This window comes from Muntiacus reevesi, chromosome 3 (assembly GCF_963930625.1).
Source record: "Muntiacus reevesi chromosome 3, mMunRee1.1, whole genome shotgun sequence".
In the NCBI taxonomy this organism is placed as follows: Eukaryota; Metazoa; Chordata; class Mammalia; order Artiodactyla; family Cervidae; genus Muntiacus; species Muntiacus reevesi.
Window position 1 is genome coordinate 11,818,306 of NC_089251.1, and position 17,779 is coordinate 11,836,084.

Genomic DNA, 17,779 nt, shown 5'->3' on the forward strand with positions numbered 1-17,779 from the left:
AGGGAACATTTCATGCAAAGATGAGTTTGATAAAGGGCAGAAATGATATGGACCTAACAGAAGCAGAAGATATTAAGAAGAGGTGGCAAGAATACACAGAAGAACTGTACAAAAAAGATCTTCATGATCCAGATAATCACAGTGGTGTGATCACTCACCTAGAGCCAGACATCCTGGAATGTGAAGTCAAGTGGGCCTTAGAAAGCATCACTACAAACAAAGTTAGTGGAGGTGATGGAATTCCAGTTGAGCTATTTCAGATCCTGAAAGATGATGCTGTGAAAATGCTGCAGTCAGTATGCCAGCAAATTTGGAAAACTCAGCAGTGGCCACAGGACTGGAAAAGGTCAGTTTTCATTCCAATCCCAAAGAAAGACAGTCCCAAAGAATGCTCAAACTAACACACAATTGCACTCATCTCACATGCTAGTAAAGTAATGCTCAAAGTTCTCCAAGCCAGGCTTCAACAATACATGAACCACGAACTTCCAGATGTTCAAGCTGGTTTTAGAAAAGGCAGAGGAACCAGAGATCAAATTGACACTATCCGCTGGGTCATCGAGAAAGCAAGAGAGTTCTAGAAAAACATCTATTTCTGCTTTATTGACTAAGCCAAACCCTTTGACTGTGTAGATAACAATAAACTGTGGAAAATTCTGAAAGAGATGGGCATACCAGACCACGTGACTTGCCTCTTGGGAAACCTGTATGCAGGTCAGGAAGCAACAGTTAGAACTGGACATGGAACAACAAACTGGTTCCAAATAGGAAAAGGAGTATGTCAAGGCTGTATATAGTCACCCTGCTTATTTAACTTCTATGCAGAGTACATCAGGAGAAACGCTGGGCTGGAAGAAGCACAAACTGGAATCAAGATTGCCGGGAGAAACATCAATAACCTCAAATATGCAGATGACACAACCCTTATGGCAGAGAGTGAAGAGGAACTAAAAAGCCTCTTGATGAAAGTGAAAGAGGAGAGTGAAAAAGTTGGCTTGAAGCTCAACATTCAGAAAACTAAGATCATGGTATCTGGTCCCATCACTTCATGGGAAATAGATGGGGAAACAGTGTCAGACTTTATTTTTTTGGGCTCCAAAATCACTGCAGATGGTGACTGCAGCCATGAAATTAAAAGACACTTACTCCTTGGAAGGAAAGTCATGACCAACCTAGACAGCATATTAAAAAGCAGAGACATTACTTTGCCAACAAAGGTCCATCTAGTCAAGGCTATGGTTTTTCCAGTGGTCATGTATGGATGTGAGAGTTGGACTGTGAAAAAAGCTGAGTGCCGAAAAATCGATGCTTTTGAACTGTGATGTTGGAGAAGACTCTTGAGAGTCCCTTGAACTGCAAGGAGATCCAACCAGTCCATCCTGAAGGAGATCGGTCCTGGATGTTCATTGGAAGGACTGACGCTGAAGCTGAAACTCCAATACTTTGGCCACCTCATGCAAAGAGTTGACTCACTGGAAAAGACCCTGATGCTGGGAGGGGTTGCGGGCAGGAGGAGAAGGGGACAAAAGAAGATGAGATGGCTGGATGGCATCACCAACTCGATGGACATGAGTTTGAGTAAACTCCGGGAGTTGGTGATAGACAGGGAGGCCTGGCGTGCTGCGATTCATGGGGTCGCAAAGAGTCGGACACAACTGAGCGACTGAACTAAACTGAGGCTGGACACCATCCTCAGCCTTTTCCGTGTCTGCTGGGAACTCACCGAAGGTCATTGGCTGACCCCGTGAGGAGCAGCCCTTCTGACCCAGCTCTGGGAGTGGTGCTGAGACCCGGAGCAAACAATACTGGCTGCTCAGGGGACGTTTTAGAAGGACCCTTCAAACCTCAGAGCAAGATATGGCTCTGCTGCACTTTGGCCAGTGATTTGGGTATTTTATTAGGACATTGGAGATACTTTAAATGCAGTTGGTTTGGGACTGCTGGTAATAAACAGGGCCAGGTTCTCTGGCTTTCTCTGTAATATTTCTTTACTCTTAAATTTCAAAACATGAACGTTGGTTGGTGTGGGTGCTGTGCTGGTCACTTTCACTTGCACCGGTGGTTCTCAACCTTGGCCACATTAGAGTCACCTGGGGAGTTTTAGGAACAACTAAGAAAGTGCCCTGGGTGATTCTAATGCATGGTCATGGTTGAGCATTAATAAACACACTATCACACTCACCCCTGTTTAACCCCACACAATCCCCTGTGGCAGGTGGTGAGAATGGGGATCCAAGGGTACATCCATGTGCACACAGGGGCAGACCTGGGACTGGAACCCATCTCTGTGTCCCTCTGCCCCATCTGCCTCTTCCTGGAGTGACTCAGTAAATGTTTATTGCATGCCAGGTCCTAGCCTGCCTCTAGAAGTCTGCTGTGGGCTGGGAAGAGGCTGGTGGGCACCGGTGTAGGGGCTTGGAGGAGGAACAGAGGCTCTCTTCACCTGAAGGCATCAGGTAAGGTTCTCACAAGGAAGTAACATGAAGAAGGAAGCCAGAAGAGTGAGTGTGTGTGAAGCAGTGGGTGGTCGACAGTCCAGACTTTCTGGAAGGGAATGAGTGCATGGACAAGGTAGATAGCGTCACAAGCAAGAAACTTCAGCTGGGGAAGGTCACATAGAGCCTTGTGGGTCACGCTCAGGAGTTTAGAAACCCCACCTCCATCAACCCACAAACTTGCCTGAAACTGTTCTATGCTGGTCAGCCAGATGGCAAACAGAGTCAACCACCAGAGCCCCTAAGGAGTATTTAGCCTGTGAAGGGAGAGGGGGATAAGAGAAGTGTGAAACCCGAAGGCCTCACTGGCGTGTGTTGTGCAGTATGCAGCCGGGGCCCTGGGCACAGATGGCCTGTGTGTGGCTGATGCTCTTCTGTCACCATCTTAAAACTCCTTACCCTCGAACTTGTGCTCTGTGAATGGAGTCTGAGGGGCAGTGGGGTGTGTGCAGGAGCAGAGGTCTGCACGGGGTGCTCCAGCTCACCCAGCACACACGGAGCTCACTGGCAGGGTGAACATGTCCGTGTCTGTGGCCACAACAGGCGGCACTGACAGGCCCCAGAGTCCACACTCTGTGTCAGAGCCAGAAGTTCTTCAGCACTGAGAGGAGACAGGGGTGTTCTAGGAAGTGCCCATAACGACCACAGAAACCTGTCACATTCCCAACTCGTCCTTGTGTCAGCCAACCACCTCCTCCCTTGGTGACATGGAAGGAGAGAAAAAGATGGAGCAACCATTGTCCCTTTTCTTTTCTCCTCAGTGAGCCAAAGACAGAGAATGTTAATAAAGTGTGCGTGTATCAAGAATTGAAATAAAAAACAGTTGAGTTAGCTTTGTGCAGCATTTCCACTGTCTGGTAAGAACAAAACACAAATGCATATATGATTTACAAAATACGATTCCACATATGTTAGCATTTAGAACTGGCATTGCACGATACAAAGCTGAACAGTTAAAGCCATGCTAATAATTTAAATTCTTATTTTTTTCTTTACATGGAATGACATTAAATAGCAAACTTTAAAAGCACCATAAAGAGATCATGAAGAAAAAAAAGCTTTATATTTTAGTACTCAACAGCACTTTTTTCCTGCTTATTTCTTTTACCCTGGCTTCTGCAAATTATGTTACCAGTCTTGGTAAAACCCAGTCTCTGCCCTCAAGAATAGTTATTTGTGCAAAATGTATTTGTTGTCATTTGTCCCAATCTCACAAGCAACCCTAAGAGATGGGCCAGGCTTGAGTCATTGTTGCAGATGAGAGAAGACAAGTTACTTGAGACCATGTTGCCAGTATCTTCAGAGTCCAGATTCAAGTCCAGGACTTTCTGACCCCAGGACATATTCTCTCTCCACCATGTTGTGTTACCTCAAATGAATCAAATTTCTTCTTTAATTTTTTTAAGATTTTTTTTTTTTTTTTTAAAGATGGCTTTACCCAGAAAAACCAGAACCAGCCCTCTGGTGTGCCAGGCATCACGCTGTACTGTGCTCATTTGTTCCCTGAAGTAGCCAGACTCCTTGGTAACAGGAGCTTTTTTATTTTTATTATGGAAAATTTCAAATATGTACAAAATTTACAAACTCCTATGTACCTATTGCACTGCTTCTACAACTGTAAGTATTGTATCATTTTTTAAAGTTTAATTATGGTAAAACATACATTACATAAATTTTACCAGTTCAATCATTTTTAGGTGGACAGCCCAAGAGCATGAAATATATTCACACTTCACATTGCCATGCAGCATCACCACTGACCATTCCTAGAACTTTTTTCATCCCGCGAAACAGTCTATGCCCTTTAGGCAACAGCTCCCCCACCTTCCCCGTTCAGCCCCTGACAACCACCATTCTACTTCTGTCCCTATGAAGATGACAACTCCAGAGATAAGAGAGTTGTCCTTTTGTTACTGGCTTATTTCACTTAGCGTAATACTTTCGAATTTCATTCATACTGTCCAAAAAGCCCTTCTTCTTGAAGGCTGAATAATATTTCATTGTATGTATATTTTGTTTATTTGCCTGTAGACACTTGGATCGCTTCCATCTTTTGACTTTTGTCAATAATGCTGCTATAAACATAACATTCTGCCATTCTTGTATCATCCATACATACCTCGTCCTCTCCCTACCCCTCATTTGATTATTAGTGTTATTTGTAGGAACTGTATTTTATTCATCTTTGTATTTCTCTAACTCAGAGCCTGGCACACAGTAGGTGTTTCAAAATATTTGGATAGATGAATCTTCCAGAATTATCATTTTTTTTTTAATTTAAGCAAGGTCCATAAAGAGTGGGCACCTCATTTTTTTCCTAAAATTGCAGGATAAATATGCACATAAAATTTTGTTAAAAATTAAATTTATGAAGAAAAATAAGAATTTGATGCTTTCCGTATACCTCAGCAGAACAAGGAAAGATGCTGAAGAATCTGATGGGAGATTTTATTTTTATGCCAGTACCCTCAGTGCTGTGGATAAAAGCCATTTATTTCTGGAATTAAACCTTTGGAATCACCAACTTCACGTATTAAAAAAGATGGACTCATCAATAATGGAATTTTTGATTGATTCCATATGTCAAGAAGATAATCCAAGAGTAAAACTTGTCTTTTCGTAACCAAGTCCTTGATAGGGTTAAGCAGTTGTGTTTAACTGTCCTTCGTCCTTCGGGTCAGGGACAGAAAACTCTACTAATGTGATCTGAGCTTGAATGCTCACGGCCTGACTTGCCTGAATTAAAATCGCTCTCAGTCAGTAACCCCAGCGCCTAGAGTGTCGCCCAAGAAGACAAAAGGTTTAATCAGCCTAACAGGAGAACTAAATCAGCACTTCTTACAAAGGAGGGAATTAACAAGACACCTTACCTACCCCTCCACCGCTGCAGAGAGCAGAGTGGGGGCGGCCATTTCAACCGCAGGAGGGGGTGGACAAGCGGGTGCAAGTGGGTAGGCATTGAGTTGGGCCTGTGGCAGAAAGGACCTTCACCGCAGCTCACCTCCTCCCTCCTGGGAGCAGTTCATCTCTGAGGGGCTTGGGTGTCCACTCGGAGAATGTGAGGGGCTCCCACTTTGAAGATAACGCTTGTGATCACCAGAAGGTGTCCAAGGGCAGACAGAATTGAGGCCTTCAAGAAAGCCCGAGTCTACAGCAGACCATACACGAGAGAGCTGAGCTGCAGAAGCCACCTTGTGTAAAACTCAGACTCTGCCCTGTGCGGGTCATGTGACCTGCTCCCCTGTAAGGATCAGGTGAACCGTGAGTATGCACACTTCCTTAGAAGATGAGTACTGCCAGGGAAGGCACCGTCTGTGCCTGCTGCCGGTCAGACCTTACACGTGCCTCTGGTAATAGCACCGGGTTAGGGCAGGACGGTTGCCCTGGTGGGTGGGAACGGCTCACCTAACCCTTACCCTCCCAAGCTCCACTGAACATGTCCACTTCTCCCATGTTCACACCTACTGCCCCGAAAGGATTAGCCTTTTCCTCTCTGACTCCGGTGGATATTTTGCCGCCCAGCCCAGCAGCGCTGGGCAGTACTTGTTTCCATGCTCAGCTGAAACTGCTGTTGTTGTTCTCTGAGCTCTCTGCGAGAAAGGCCCCCTCTGTCACATTTCCCCTGAGTCCTTCCCATCCATGCCCATGTCCTTCAGTTTGTTTCCATGGCACAGACATCTGACCAGGGGGATGTCATTTCCAGTAAATAGACGACAGGCCCCAAAATGTTCATGTCTCCCCAAAGATGAGATTCTTTCTGCTCTCCTACAGCTAAAGCCTGCCTCAGGCTGCTCTTCCATACAAATCTGATTGCAAATTTGAATTTTTTGATCCCTCAGCAGACTTCTTCTTCCTGGCAATGCTGGGCCAAAGCTCCAGGAATGAATGCTCACAGTTCCAATGAGCATATCCCCTGAGCAGCTCTAAGCTCCCTGGACGCAAGCGTCACTCATCAGACCCCGTGCTCTGAGACCTCTTTACCATCAAGCTAAGCACTATCTCAGCTACACGGAGACTGCAGGGCTCCTATGACAGGAACCAGGGCCACGCACATTCTGTGGTTCTTTAACCAATATCCCTGAGGTTCTACCTAAGGGCTAGGAGTATAGTAGTGAGTCCAGCAGGGCCTCTGCCCTCTCGAACTCCTGGTCATGGGGACACCAATGAAGATTACCCTGCATCCAGGATGTACCAGGCCCTGTGGAAGCACTGAGTAGGGGTGTGTGACTGCCACACACAGGCCTGTGTTTAAAGGACGATAGCCCAGGTAGAAGGAGCAGAGCTGGCCAAAGCATAGGAGGAAGTGGGAAAGGACCTGGCCTGTGGCTGGGAGGTGCATTTGAAGCATAAGGTGTACAGGAGAACATAGGAAAGTGGCACAGAAGGACTCTGGGAGGAAAAGCTGGGAACTGCTCCTGCCCTCATGAAGCTTAGAGTCTAGTGCAAGGATTAAATAAGCACACAAATGTAACATCTACACAGTCCTTGAGTAGGATAGTGACGTGATCCAATCTGCATTTTAGAAATCACTCTGGCCGGAAGAATTCAAGTGGTTGGGGAGGAACAAAAGAGGAGAGCAACATAAAATTGGACACCTACCACGGCAGTCAGGCCTGTGCCAAGGGATGGAGAGCAGGGGGCAGGCTGATGAGACGTTGTCCTGGGAAAAGGGGACAGTACTGTGAGCAGCAGTGGATGATGATAACTCCAGAAAGAAAAACAGATTTAGAGTGCAGTCCAGATGGGATAGTAATTGGGAGTTTTGGGGCCATTCTGAGTTTGAGGTTCCATCCAGGTGGGGATTGAGACATGAGTTTGGAATGAGAGAAGTCTGAACTGACAGTGTTTATTAGCAGTGATCAGTGTATGAGTGACATTGTGCTCATGGTTGAGACCTCCTGGAGAGAGAATTAATTGCCCTGCTGTGGTTCCAAGGGTGAGAAACTTCCAGACCACAGGAATCGAATTCCAGGTGGGCTTCTGTTGGTTCTCACTGGTTGATCTTTCCACTTTTCAGCAAGGAAGGTATAAATTTCATGCCAAAGTAATAAATGTCATGAAAACTCTTTCCCCTGAGGAACTGATGTGTGTTTTTCTCCTCATAGACAGTATAATATTTGCATTCTTCCCTTCTTGCTTTGGCAGCCGGGAAGCTCAGAGTTAATTTTGTAGCTTTTTATTTCATTTTAAGAATGTTTATTTGTTTGGTTGTATCAGGTCTTAATTGTGGCATGTAGGATCTTTAGCTGAAGCAAGCAGACTTTTACAGTGACACGTGGGATCTAGTTCTCTGACCAGAGATTGAACCCAGGCACCCTGCATTGGGACTACAGAGTCTTAGCCCCTGGTCCACTGGAAAGTCCCTGTAACTTAATTTTAGAAACCACATAGGACCTGCATATCCAAATGCTCTTTTCACAAATAAATACATTTTATATGTTTATGTATTTTCCAGCACCGATTTTTTTCTTTGTTTTAGGGACCTCAGTTCCTTTGTAAAACTAGGTGGAGTACAACTGTATACAAATAAATATTCCCCTTACTCTATTATTTTAGGGTCATCCTTGTGCAGTAAGTCTGCCCAGTTGCTGAGCTAATATTGACTGGATTTAAGCAGGAGGGACTCGGAATTTACAGCAGCTACACAGTAAATTTAACACTCACCTAACTCATTAAAGCAGGATAAAAGTGGAGCTTCAAACGTCTGTGTTTGCCACCAAGTCTGTGAGAGGAGGGGTACCTTTAATTCAGTTCAAGATGTAGAAGTCTGATCTTTCAGAATTGAGAATACACTGTTGAAATTAAAGCCTTGTCTGTGAAGATGAGTACTCCAAATACCTTCAAAGAAGGATTGAGGTGTTGACTACAAAGATGGGTGGTTTTTTAAGCTTAGGGTGTCGTTTTCTTGACTCATAAAATGTGGTTCGGTAAAAGCAAACTTCCTTATCAAACAGCATAAGCACAAAGTTACCTGGGTGATAAAATCTTATTTTTGATCATCCCTGGTTATTATTTTAAAATTATAACTTGCTACTGGTTAAGATCATTCTATAAATGGTTTTCAAACTGTGTTCCACTGCCTTAGGGACTGCAAAGGTGTGGGATGGGGGGAGGGGCACAGGATGGCGAGAAGACCCCCCAGCAAGGAGAGTCCAGCCAGCATCCCCACCCCCAGAGCAGCTGGGCTATTGAAGGTGGCAGGGCTCCTTCTGCACAAAGAAGGAGATATCCAAAGAGCTCTTTGATATTCAAAGAGCGGGTTCCTCTCCTACGAGTGCAAAGAAAAGTTTGGGAATCATCCCATTGAAGGGCACGTCTCATAACTTGCTGTTGGGGTGTGACTGTAGCTAATATGGAAGCGGCCGGGGTTTGGAATCCTGCCTTTCATTCCCACCGCCTCCTACCAGCTCTGTGACCTTGGGAGATGTCTCATGCTCTCTGAAATGGCTTCCTCATCCGTAGAGTAGAATGCCGCCAGGATAACAGCCACTTCACAGGTCTGTGAGGATGAGGTACATCAGCAGATGTAGGAGTGCCACCTGCCAGAGCTCAGGCACTGATGGCTCTCGCTCCTTCCCTCTCACCCTCCTCTCTCCGTCTCATCTCCGTCTCCCAGGAGGAGCCAATCACCTTCTGCGAGGAAGCCTTCGTGTCGCACTATCGCTCAGGAGCCATGAGGCAGTTCCTGCAGAACGCCACCCAGCTGCAGCTCTTCAAACAGGTCCGCGTCTGGGGCCCCGGTGGGGTTTCTGCAGCCGCCTCCTCTCTAAGCACTGAGGCTGAGGACATGGATGGGACTCAGTGCAAAGAGGCCCAGGGTCTGGGGAGGGAGACTGAGTCAGGAGGGTGCTTAGCCACCAGACAGTGCCTTTGCAAATACGCCATGCAGTTTTACAAGTTATCATAAACACCCAGCCAGTTTTTTAACCTCACAATTCCAAAGGCCTTTTCCTGTCTTGGTTCTTTGGTCATATACTAAGGAGCCCAGCTGAATGGCCTTCCCCTGTTTCTTTGTACTAGCTGTTATGCTTTTGTTCTTTCTTTATATAGTTTATCGATGGTAGATTAGACCTTCTCAATTCCGGCGAGGGCTTCAGTGATGTTTTTGAAGAGGAGATCAACATGGGCGAGTATGCCGGTGAGGGCAGTTCATTTTTCTTTATGATCTGTGATCTGTGTGTGGGATTGGGGTGTGTTCACAAGGAGTGGCCATGACTTCTTTTTTCCTTCACTGGGGATGAAAGAGAGACTGATTTCCAACTTGGCCTTGAAACGTTGGAGGAATTCCCTTCCCTTTTTGATGAGATGTGCACTGGTCCAACTAAAGTCCTACATCTTGGGGTCACTTGCTTCTCCCCAGGTGGGTGAAGTCTAGATAACATAGTGGCCCCCACAATGCAGGGGAAAGCATACCAGGTATTGAATTAGGAGACCTGGATTCACTGCCTGGCAGTGAGGACTTGGTCAAGTCATTTCACCTCTTTTAGCTGAGGTGTTGTTATCCGTGCACGGAGTGTAACAGTGCCTACCTCACAGGAGTCCTATTGAGATGAAATTAGAGACCCTGAAGAAAAGTGTGTGCAGACACCCAGGACAGACCCTGGCACAGGATCGCTACATGTTTCTTTAAGGTGTAAAGATCATCACAGGGTGCCCTGTCTCTGTAAACTTTTCAAACCAGAGGAATCAGGCTCTCATTTATTCAGAAGAAGCATCTGAGGCCCAGAGAAATGTTAGAGGCTGACCTTGCCTCCTGAATCCCAATCTGTCCACCTTTCCAAGTCTCAGAGCCTAAGTCTTTGTTGGCAAAGTAAAGCTAAATGCAAAACAATGGTAGTCACTTACAGGCCCCCTCTTATTGCTGGGCATGTGTCTGGTCTGGGCTGTGCTAGATAATTTAACTGGCAGGGCATAAATTCATAGAGCCAGGCATTGTCTCACCTACAAACCCCTTTGTCAGGCCCAACTAACCTGTGCTGCGTGGAGAGCACAGTGATCAATAAAACCAGTGTGCAAATCATTGGTGAGCCTTTCCTGAATGCCTTCTGTGAGCACAACTCTGTACAGTAAGAATGAGAGGGGGCCCGGTTCTGCCTTCAGGGAACTTTCAGACTGCCAAGAGAAAACTCACAACTAAAGAGAAATACAAACTAAACCATTGCAGGAAAAGGAGTACACACAGGTCTTTGTGCAGGTAGGATAGGGCTCTATTAATGCTCACTCTGTAACATGAGAGCTTTGCAACGGAGGCGGGTTTGAGAAGTATCCTAACAGTTGAATTGATGGGTTCTGGGGAGAAGACAGGCTTCAGGTGTTGATAAACTAAGTCAAGTCATTCAGTCTTCTAGAAAAGCTGTCTGCTGATAAGACCTCCTTATCCCACCAGATAAAATGAATCCGTTCCCCACAACGCCCTCTTTTCCTTTTCCTGGTACTACTTTAGCGTAAGGAGGGCCGAATGTGTGCTTACTGGACGCACAGCCCTGTGGTTCCTGCCCTGGTGTGACTCACAGAATTTGAAAGAGCACGGACCTATCGGTGTTACCTATTCTAGAGGGCTGTTCAGAGGAAGGAATGGGAGAAGCTCACAGAGGAAATGACTGAGCTGGTCACTGAGTGTGTGCAGCAGAGAGAGCGGGGAATGCTGGCCAGACAAGGGGAACAGCGTTAGTGAGAGCTTGGACGGCTTGAAGGATGCATGGTTAGCGAGCCTGATGTTGTACGGATGGTAGCATAGCACGGAGGCAGAGGGTGGGCAGTGCCAAGGCAGGATGGAGGAAGAGAAGCGGGGTTGTTAAGGGCTCTGACCTCTATCCAGTAGGCAAGGAGGAGGGTTTGGGTTTGTACTCAGGACACTGATGGGATCAGGTAGCGCTCTGAGAAAGAAACCTGTGGCAGCAGCTCCTTCAGGGAGGGGGGCGTGCGAGCCTCTGTGTGGTTCTCCAGCTTTTGAACTTTCCAAGTCCTGCATGCTGAGAGCAACTTAAGGAACTCCTGAGGGTGTATGTATGACTTCTCTAAGTACCAGCTTCTCTGCCTCCTCTTTCCCCAGGGAGTGATAAGCTGTACCACCAGTGGCTCTCCACAGTCCGGGTAAGTGTCACGCCCGCCGAGCTACCAGGGCCCCTCCTTGGCTGCTGGCCAGCCTCCTCCTCCCCTGCCACCCACAATGCTGTCATTCGGCCCAGGGCACTGTGTGCGCCCAGCTGAAGATACTTTTGTTTATAAAGCCAGGCCATTCTGGTGCCAGGTGGAGACTAGCAGGAAGAGACTGTCCAAAGCCCGCCCTCAATGAGGGTGATGAGAGCCAGGAGAAGCTTCCTTGTCTCAGGAAGCAGGCCGAGGCATGTTGAAAGGATATTGCCTCCTCAGAGGATTTCCAGAGGTCTCTTTCTAGGGTCAGACCAGTTGGGAACTTTTCATGAGAAACTCCAAAATCAGTCCCACTTCCTGCTCTGAAATACGTTTCACAGCACAAGGCTCCTGGAAAGATGGAAAATGCATCACTGAGAGTTTTCGTCCCCTCACTATTATTGTAAACAGTTTTTGATTGTGTTAGAATCCAGGTGCTAGGGCTTCAAAAGCCACTAAAGAATTCAGATGGTCACCTTTCCTTAAGTTCATCAGTGAGTACGTACCGAAGGCATTCTGCGTGCCGGGCGCCGCGCTGGGCACTAGGATCCCGTGGGAAGCAGGGCAGGCCCTGCCCTGGGGGAGATCCCACTCTTACCGGGGAGGCAGGCGCATAAACAGGCAGCTCCAGCATGGTGTGAGAAGTGTGCTCTCCTGCTCATGGGCCAAGCACACTGCTGCCAAGGCGGGTCCCTTGGAAGTGGCTGCAGTTGGCCGAGAGTAAGCGATTCCTCAATGAAAGGTTTCTTTTGTTCTTCTCGAATGGCCAAACATGGCACTTGGCAAATCACAGACAAGCAATAAGGACTTGTTGATTGATTGATAAAGGGAGTTTTAATACTCTAAAGGACCATTGAAATAGGATACTGAGTAATTTTGGAGAGCAGTATGGAACAAATGAGTGGGTGAAAATTTCCTATTATCCTACAACAGAGAATGCTTTCTAGGTCAAATTTTTGAAGTTTTTAATTAAAGCTCAAGGTTTCTAATACAGGCGGTTACCAAAAATTGTACTAAAAGTTAATCCCAATAATTACCTAGTATGTCTGAATCTTTTGTATATGCCCTGGATCCAATTTCTCTTTCCATTCAAATCTGTTGGGATTGTTGCAGAAAAACCCAAATGAACTTTTGGGCCAACCCAATATCTTTCCAAACCACCACAAATCTGATTATGTGATGCACTTGGTTAAAAATCCTCTGGAGTATGGACTGCTCATGCTGGCCCTGTATGGTTGACCCCATCTGGCTCTCAGTTCCACTCGCCAGTCCTCCTGTGATGCACGGACTGTTGTTACTCGTAGAACATGCCATGGCTTTGCAGCTTCTGCGCTTGTTTATGAGCTGCTTCCTGTCCCTAGAATGTCCTTATCCTCCCTGTCCCCAACACAAGCTCCTACTCGTCCTTCATGGACCAAATATTTCATCCTCTGATGCCTTCCCCACCCTGCTACACAATGAGCTGCCGCCACCTGCCTTGTCTACATGGCCAGTGTGGTTCTCACCACCTTGGGTAACACTTGTTTACCCCCCGGACTGGAAGTCTTTGAAGACAGAGACCAGGCCTCTAGTGGCTTGGTACCCTCAGAACCTAAACCGGGGCATCCCCACAGTGAGTCCTTACAAACAACACAGAAAACCAGGGGGAAGAAAGGAGGGTGTGTGGCTTAAGTTAGTCACAGTAGCCAGATAACTTTGCCTCATCGGTCCCCGGTTTCCTGCCCCAGCTCAGTGTTAGCATCCATTGGTATTAAACTTATCTTAGTGTTGTCCGTGGTAACTAGAATTTCTTGAGAAGAAATTCTTGTAGACTTCTTGTAGAATATCTTGTAGATCACTCCAAAGAAAGCTTTGCCTCAGAGAGTCTGTGATGAGCTTTCCTCCCAGCCAGCAGACAGATGCCAAGCAAAATATTGAGCCTGGGGTCCCACCTCAGCTAGTTTATCACCATCCACAATCCCCATTCCCCGCCTCCCACCCCCACACCCACCCATAGGGATTCTGCTGTGGTCAGAATTTAATTGCCCAGGACCAGTCACCATCTACGCCTGTTCCTCTAATTAAGTTACACACTTTTGAAATGTTGCTTAACTTGATTAAAGAGAAGAGGTCTTTGTTGCTGTTGGCCTACTATATCTTCAATCCAAATTGCTAACTGATGTTTTTATTATAGAAAGGAAGTGGAGCGATTCTGAACACTGTAAAAACGAAAGCAAACCCGGCCATGAAGACTGTCTATAAGTTCGTAAGTACTGGTCTTGGTCTCAGGATCCAAACAGATCTGTTCCTGAGCATGACGACACAACTCTTAGACTGAACCCTGAGCTGCAGAGCTAATTTGGGGGCTGCTGTGTTATTTCCTAAAGCTCTCAAAGCTCTCAGGATCATTTAGCGTTGATGTTTAATGACCAGGTCAGTGACATTTTTTAATTTAAAATGTTTCTGCACACAGTTGCTGCAATAGAGAAACGGGAGGCTACTTGTCTTAGCTTTTCAAGTATAGATGAGGTGGTTAAAATTCCAGCGCTCTATCCCTAAGACTCAGAGGCTGTGGCCTTTCAGGCATTCTGGTAGACCTTTCCTGTGTCTCCTCGCTATTATGTCAGAACAAAGCAACTGCTCTGCAGGTTATTGAAGAGTACTCATGATGGAACACATGCCCAATTTTTTTGTCCCAAATTCTTCATCATCTCTCTCATCACTGCCCTATAGGAAATGCATTGTTTGTGAAACTTGTGCCCACAACAGAGTGAAAATAAGAGAACACGACAGTTCCCGACGCTCCATCTTTTACGAGCCTCAAGTATTTTTTCTCATGGTTTCTCCTGCTTCCTAATTTGACTCCGAGCCACTTAACTGGGGTGGTTTTGTTTTATTTCGATTTTTAATTTTGTTAGTCCTTTCTGTGCTTAAATAGTAATTATTTTAATAGGGTGGGTGGCTGCCAAGAGAACCACACAGGTCGTAGAATGACAGAAAGTCAAAGCCAGGGTGTCTGCTGAAATGAAATTTCAGAAATGGCATCAGAAAAACCCAGCGATGTGTCTGTTTGGCCTGGGCAGAAAATTGATCCTGAAGCCCTGCCCTGGTTAAGCGCAGTGGATATTCTGAACCTTGCAGCTGGAGAGGCTGCTGCTCTCCTCTTACTGGTAGCTGTCGCCAGGCTGAGGAGATAAATAATTACAGAGAGCAGAAGCAGGGCTTCAGAGGTGGGGAAAAATCAGTGATATCAAAATGCAGAAAATAAAATCTCTGTAGCCTCTTTAAGGGCTTTTTTTAACCTTTGAACATTGTATTTGTTTTCATAGCCATTATGTTTTCAACTTGATGATCCCATTTTCCTTCCTTTTTCTAGTAATCACAGAAGGTGATTCACGATGGACTGAAATCAAGCACAGTCCCTGCTGGAAACAGAAGGGGAATCTTAACTTAAATTAATTTTTCATGCAGGCAAAAGATCATGCAAAAATGGGAATAAAAGAGGTGAAAAACCGCTTGAAGCAAAAGGTACTTGAAGTTCTTATTCAAAATGTATAAGCACCGTGTATGAAATGCGTGGCCACAAAAAAGTACGATGTGATCAATAGAGGCTGTTTGATACAGTGTTGTTAGCACACTTCAAAATGCATTACCAGCTGTCCGCGAGTTTTCACACTGTTATAAATATTCACAGACAAAAAACTGTCTTCAAATAACATTAAGACTGGCTTAAACCCACAAAGGCAAGCGAGTTCAGAGTTACTACTATCAGCCTGTCCCCTGCTCACCCCACTGGGCCCGCACTTCACCAGGGTCCATACAGATTGGCTCGGCCTCCCCACCCCAGCACTACCAGCTCCTGCAGCTGACCTCTGCCCTGAGGCTGATTGTAACCAAAATCAAGAAGCACCTCCAAGGAAATGACTGCCATGGTTCCAGCCTGCACGTGGGTTTGAGGGGGACACTGCAGGCTCTGCTTGCAGTTCATGTGTGAGACCCAAGGGGCAGGGAAAGACTCTGATTGTCTTCTTGGACCATCCGTAAACTCATATAAAATCATGCAGACTGCATCCTGGCTAAGAGTGCCCCTACCTGATTCTCTAGACTTGTGCAGGGAAGTTACTGTAACAGAGAGGGCATTTTTATATTATAATGAATATCAGCATCAGTATTAGCATTGCCACCCTTCATTAAGCACTTTCTAAGGATGGTCCAGGCCAGGAACTTTCACATTTAATCCATAGAGCAACTCTGGAGGGTATTATTCTCATATCCTGTGTAAGGAGACCCCCAGTTCAAAGGTGAAGTAATTTGCTCAAGGTCACACTGGTGGAGCCTGGCAAAGCCAGGATTCAATTCCAGATTCATCTAACTTCAGTGTCTGTGCTCTTACCACTATAGTATTTCATACTGCTTTCTTGAAACAAGTGATTTGTTTTCCAAAAGATGTTTGGGATCACTTACTTCGTTATCCCCAAAATGTGCCAGGTAATAAGGGTCTTTGTCTATCTCGGCAGTTTTTTAAAAAATTGAAAGCAGTTTTAATTTTAGGAAGTTGGAAAGGACCTCTCATTAACTTGAAATGGTCAAAGGAATTGATTCCTCTAATTGCAAAATAATTTGCTCTGACTAAGCATTCACATTCTTAGTTTCAGCTGGGAGTGAATTTTTAGCAGCTGAGATTCAAGTCCTGGAAATAAAAATCCTGCTAATGTAAATTCAGATAGACCTTAACTATGGTCTTTTGCACCCCACCAGAGACTGGCAGGTGGAATCCTTTACTTGGATGTTATTTAAGTCCCTAAATACACCTTTTTATCTCCTATCCCAGTCACGCGTAACTGAATTGGATTGCAGATGTAAAATAGAGGGGCAGGGAGGGCGGAGCTGTCACCAGGCTCTCGTTCCTTGATAACCATATCGGGCTTGTATTAGAAGGTTACTTGGAGGAAGCAGAGAAAGGTCCCCTCCTCAGGCAGAGGACACATGTGCCTCCTTGGTCAGATCTGTTCTCTGCAGGCCATCGCCTCCTTCCTCGTATGCATAAGCATCAGGCCTTAAGAAAATCCTCTTTTTATGATGGGTGAAATTTCTGCAAATAACCAGTTAAACTGAGGGCTTTTGATGTTGTTCAAAGGTTCACTTAGACAATCTAGATCACTTTTCTCCACGCCGTCTCCCTTTCCTCTCCTTGATGGTATCTGAGGCAGAGTTTTCCCTCCCCTATTCCTCTTCCCCCTGCCAGTCTTTTCAAGAATAGCTTCAGGAGATAATGTTCTATAGAGAGTGTCAGTACATTTCAGGTGACACAAATGGTGAAGGCATTTCATAGAAATGTGGCTTGTCACCATTGGACTGTTGACAGATCTATTAGTGCACCCTTTTCAATTTTCACTTTTCCCCCCTTCGGTCTTACAGATTTCTGCAGACTTGATATTCTGCAGTTGTTCTTGGAAGAGCCATTTTGTAATTGAGACTCTAGCATTGTTCGGGACAGACGGGACCAGGTCTTCCACAGGACTCTAGCTCCCTTTTCTGAGCTAATTTAGGATCTGGCTTTGTCTGACCTCTCTCACTGCAGTGAAAAATATTTCCTTGGCTTTCCCCCCACCCCCACCTGCCACCTTCCCTTTACGTGGCAACATATCTGTATGGCTCCCCGGATGCATCCCACGTAGACATCTCAAGTTTGGTCTCTGCTACAGAATCGAGGCTGTTCCCAACAAAGACCTAATTTTCAAATGTACTGGGTTGCCACCTGGCCTCCTCTAACTCTGCATAGCAATGGTGACCCTGCAGATATAATCAAGAACCCAACCTTGCCCTCTTCGCTCTTGCCTTGGGTTTGAATTGCAAATAGAAAATGTGGGGCCGACCTGTGGAGAGGTCAACATGGTATGTGGAGGTCCATCTCTAATATGACTGAGCAGGGCCCTTCTCCATCCCTCGTTCGTTTGTGCTGCAGACTTTCAAAGCCTCTGAAAGAGGAGCTTTCAAAGTATCTGTGTGACCGTTGGCAAATAATTGTTAATAGAGACTGTAGTGTAGCTTTTATTCCATACCTGCTCCGCTTCAGCCCAACAACAAAAAAAGGATGGATAACACATTTCTCTGGATAAATGGAGCAAGGTGGTCAAATTTTTCTATAGCTTGGCCTTCTTTGAAGTTTAACT

General features: G+C 45.9%; 1 protein-coding gene across 8 annotated transcripts in view; it reads left to right on the forward strand.

The window, feature by feature from the left end:
- The window catches only part of DENND1A (DENN domain containing 1A), a 522,551-nt gene that overhangs the window by 446,973 nt on the left and 57,799 nt on the right, over positions 1-17,779 (forward strand). For all 8 annotated transcript variants that reach the window (XM_065928479.1, XM_065928480.1, XM_065928483.1 and 5 more), the window contains 5 exons: positions 9,112-9,216; positions 9,546-9,633; positions 11,548-11,588; positions 13,801-13,872; positions 15,078-15,134. In XM_065928479.1, the coding sequence (XP_065784551.1) occupies positions 9,112-9,216; positions 9,546-9,633; positions 11,548-11,588; positions 13,801-13,872; positions 15,078-15,134 (363 nt within the window). The remainder of the gene's footprint in view (positions 1-9,111; positions 9,217-9,545; positions 9,634-11,547; positions 11,589-13,800; positions 13,873-15,077; positions 15,135-17,779) is intronic.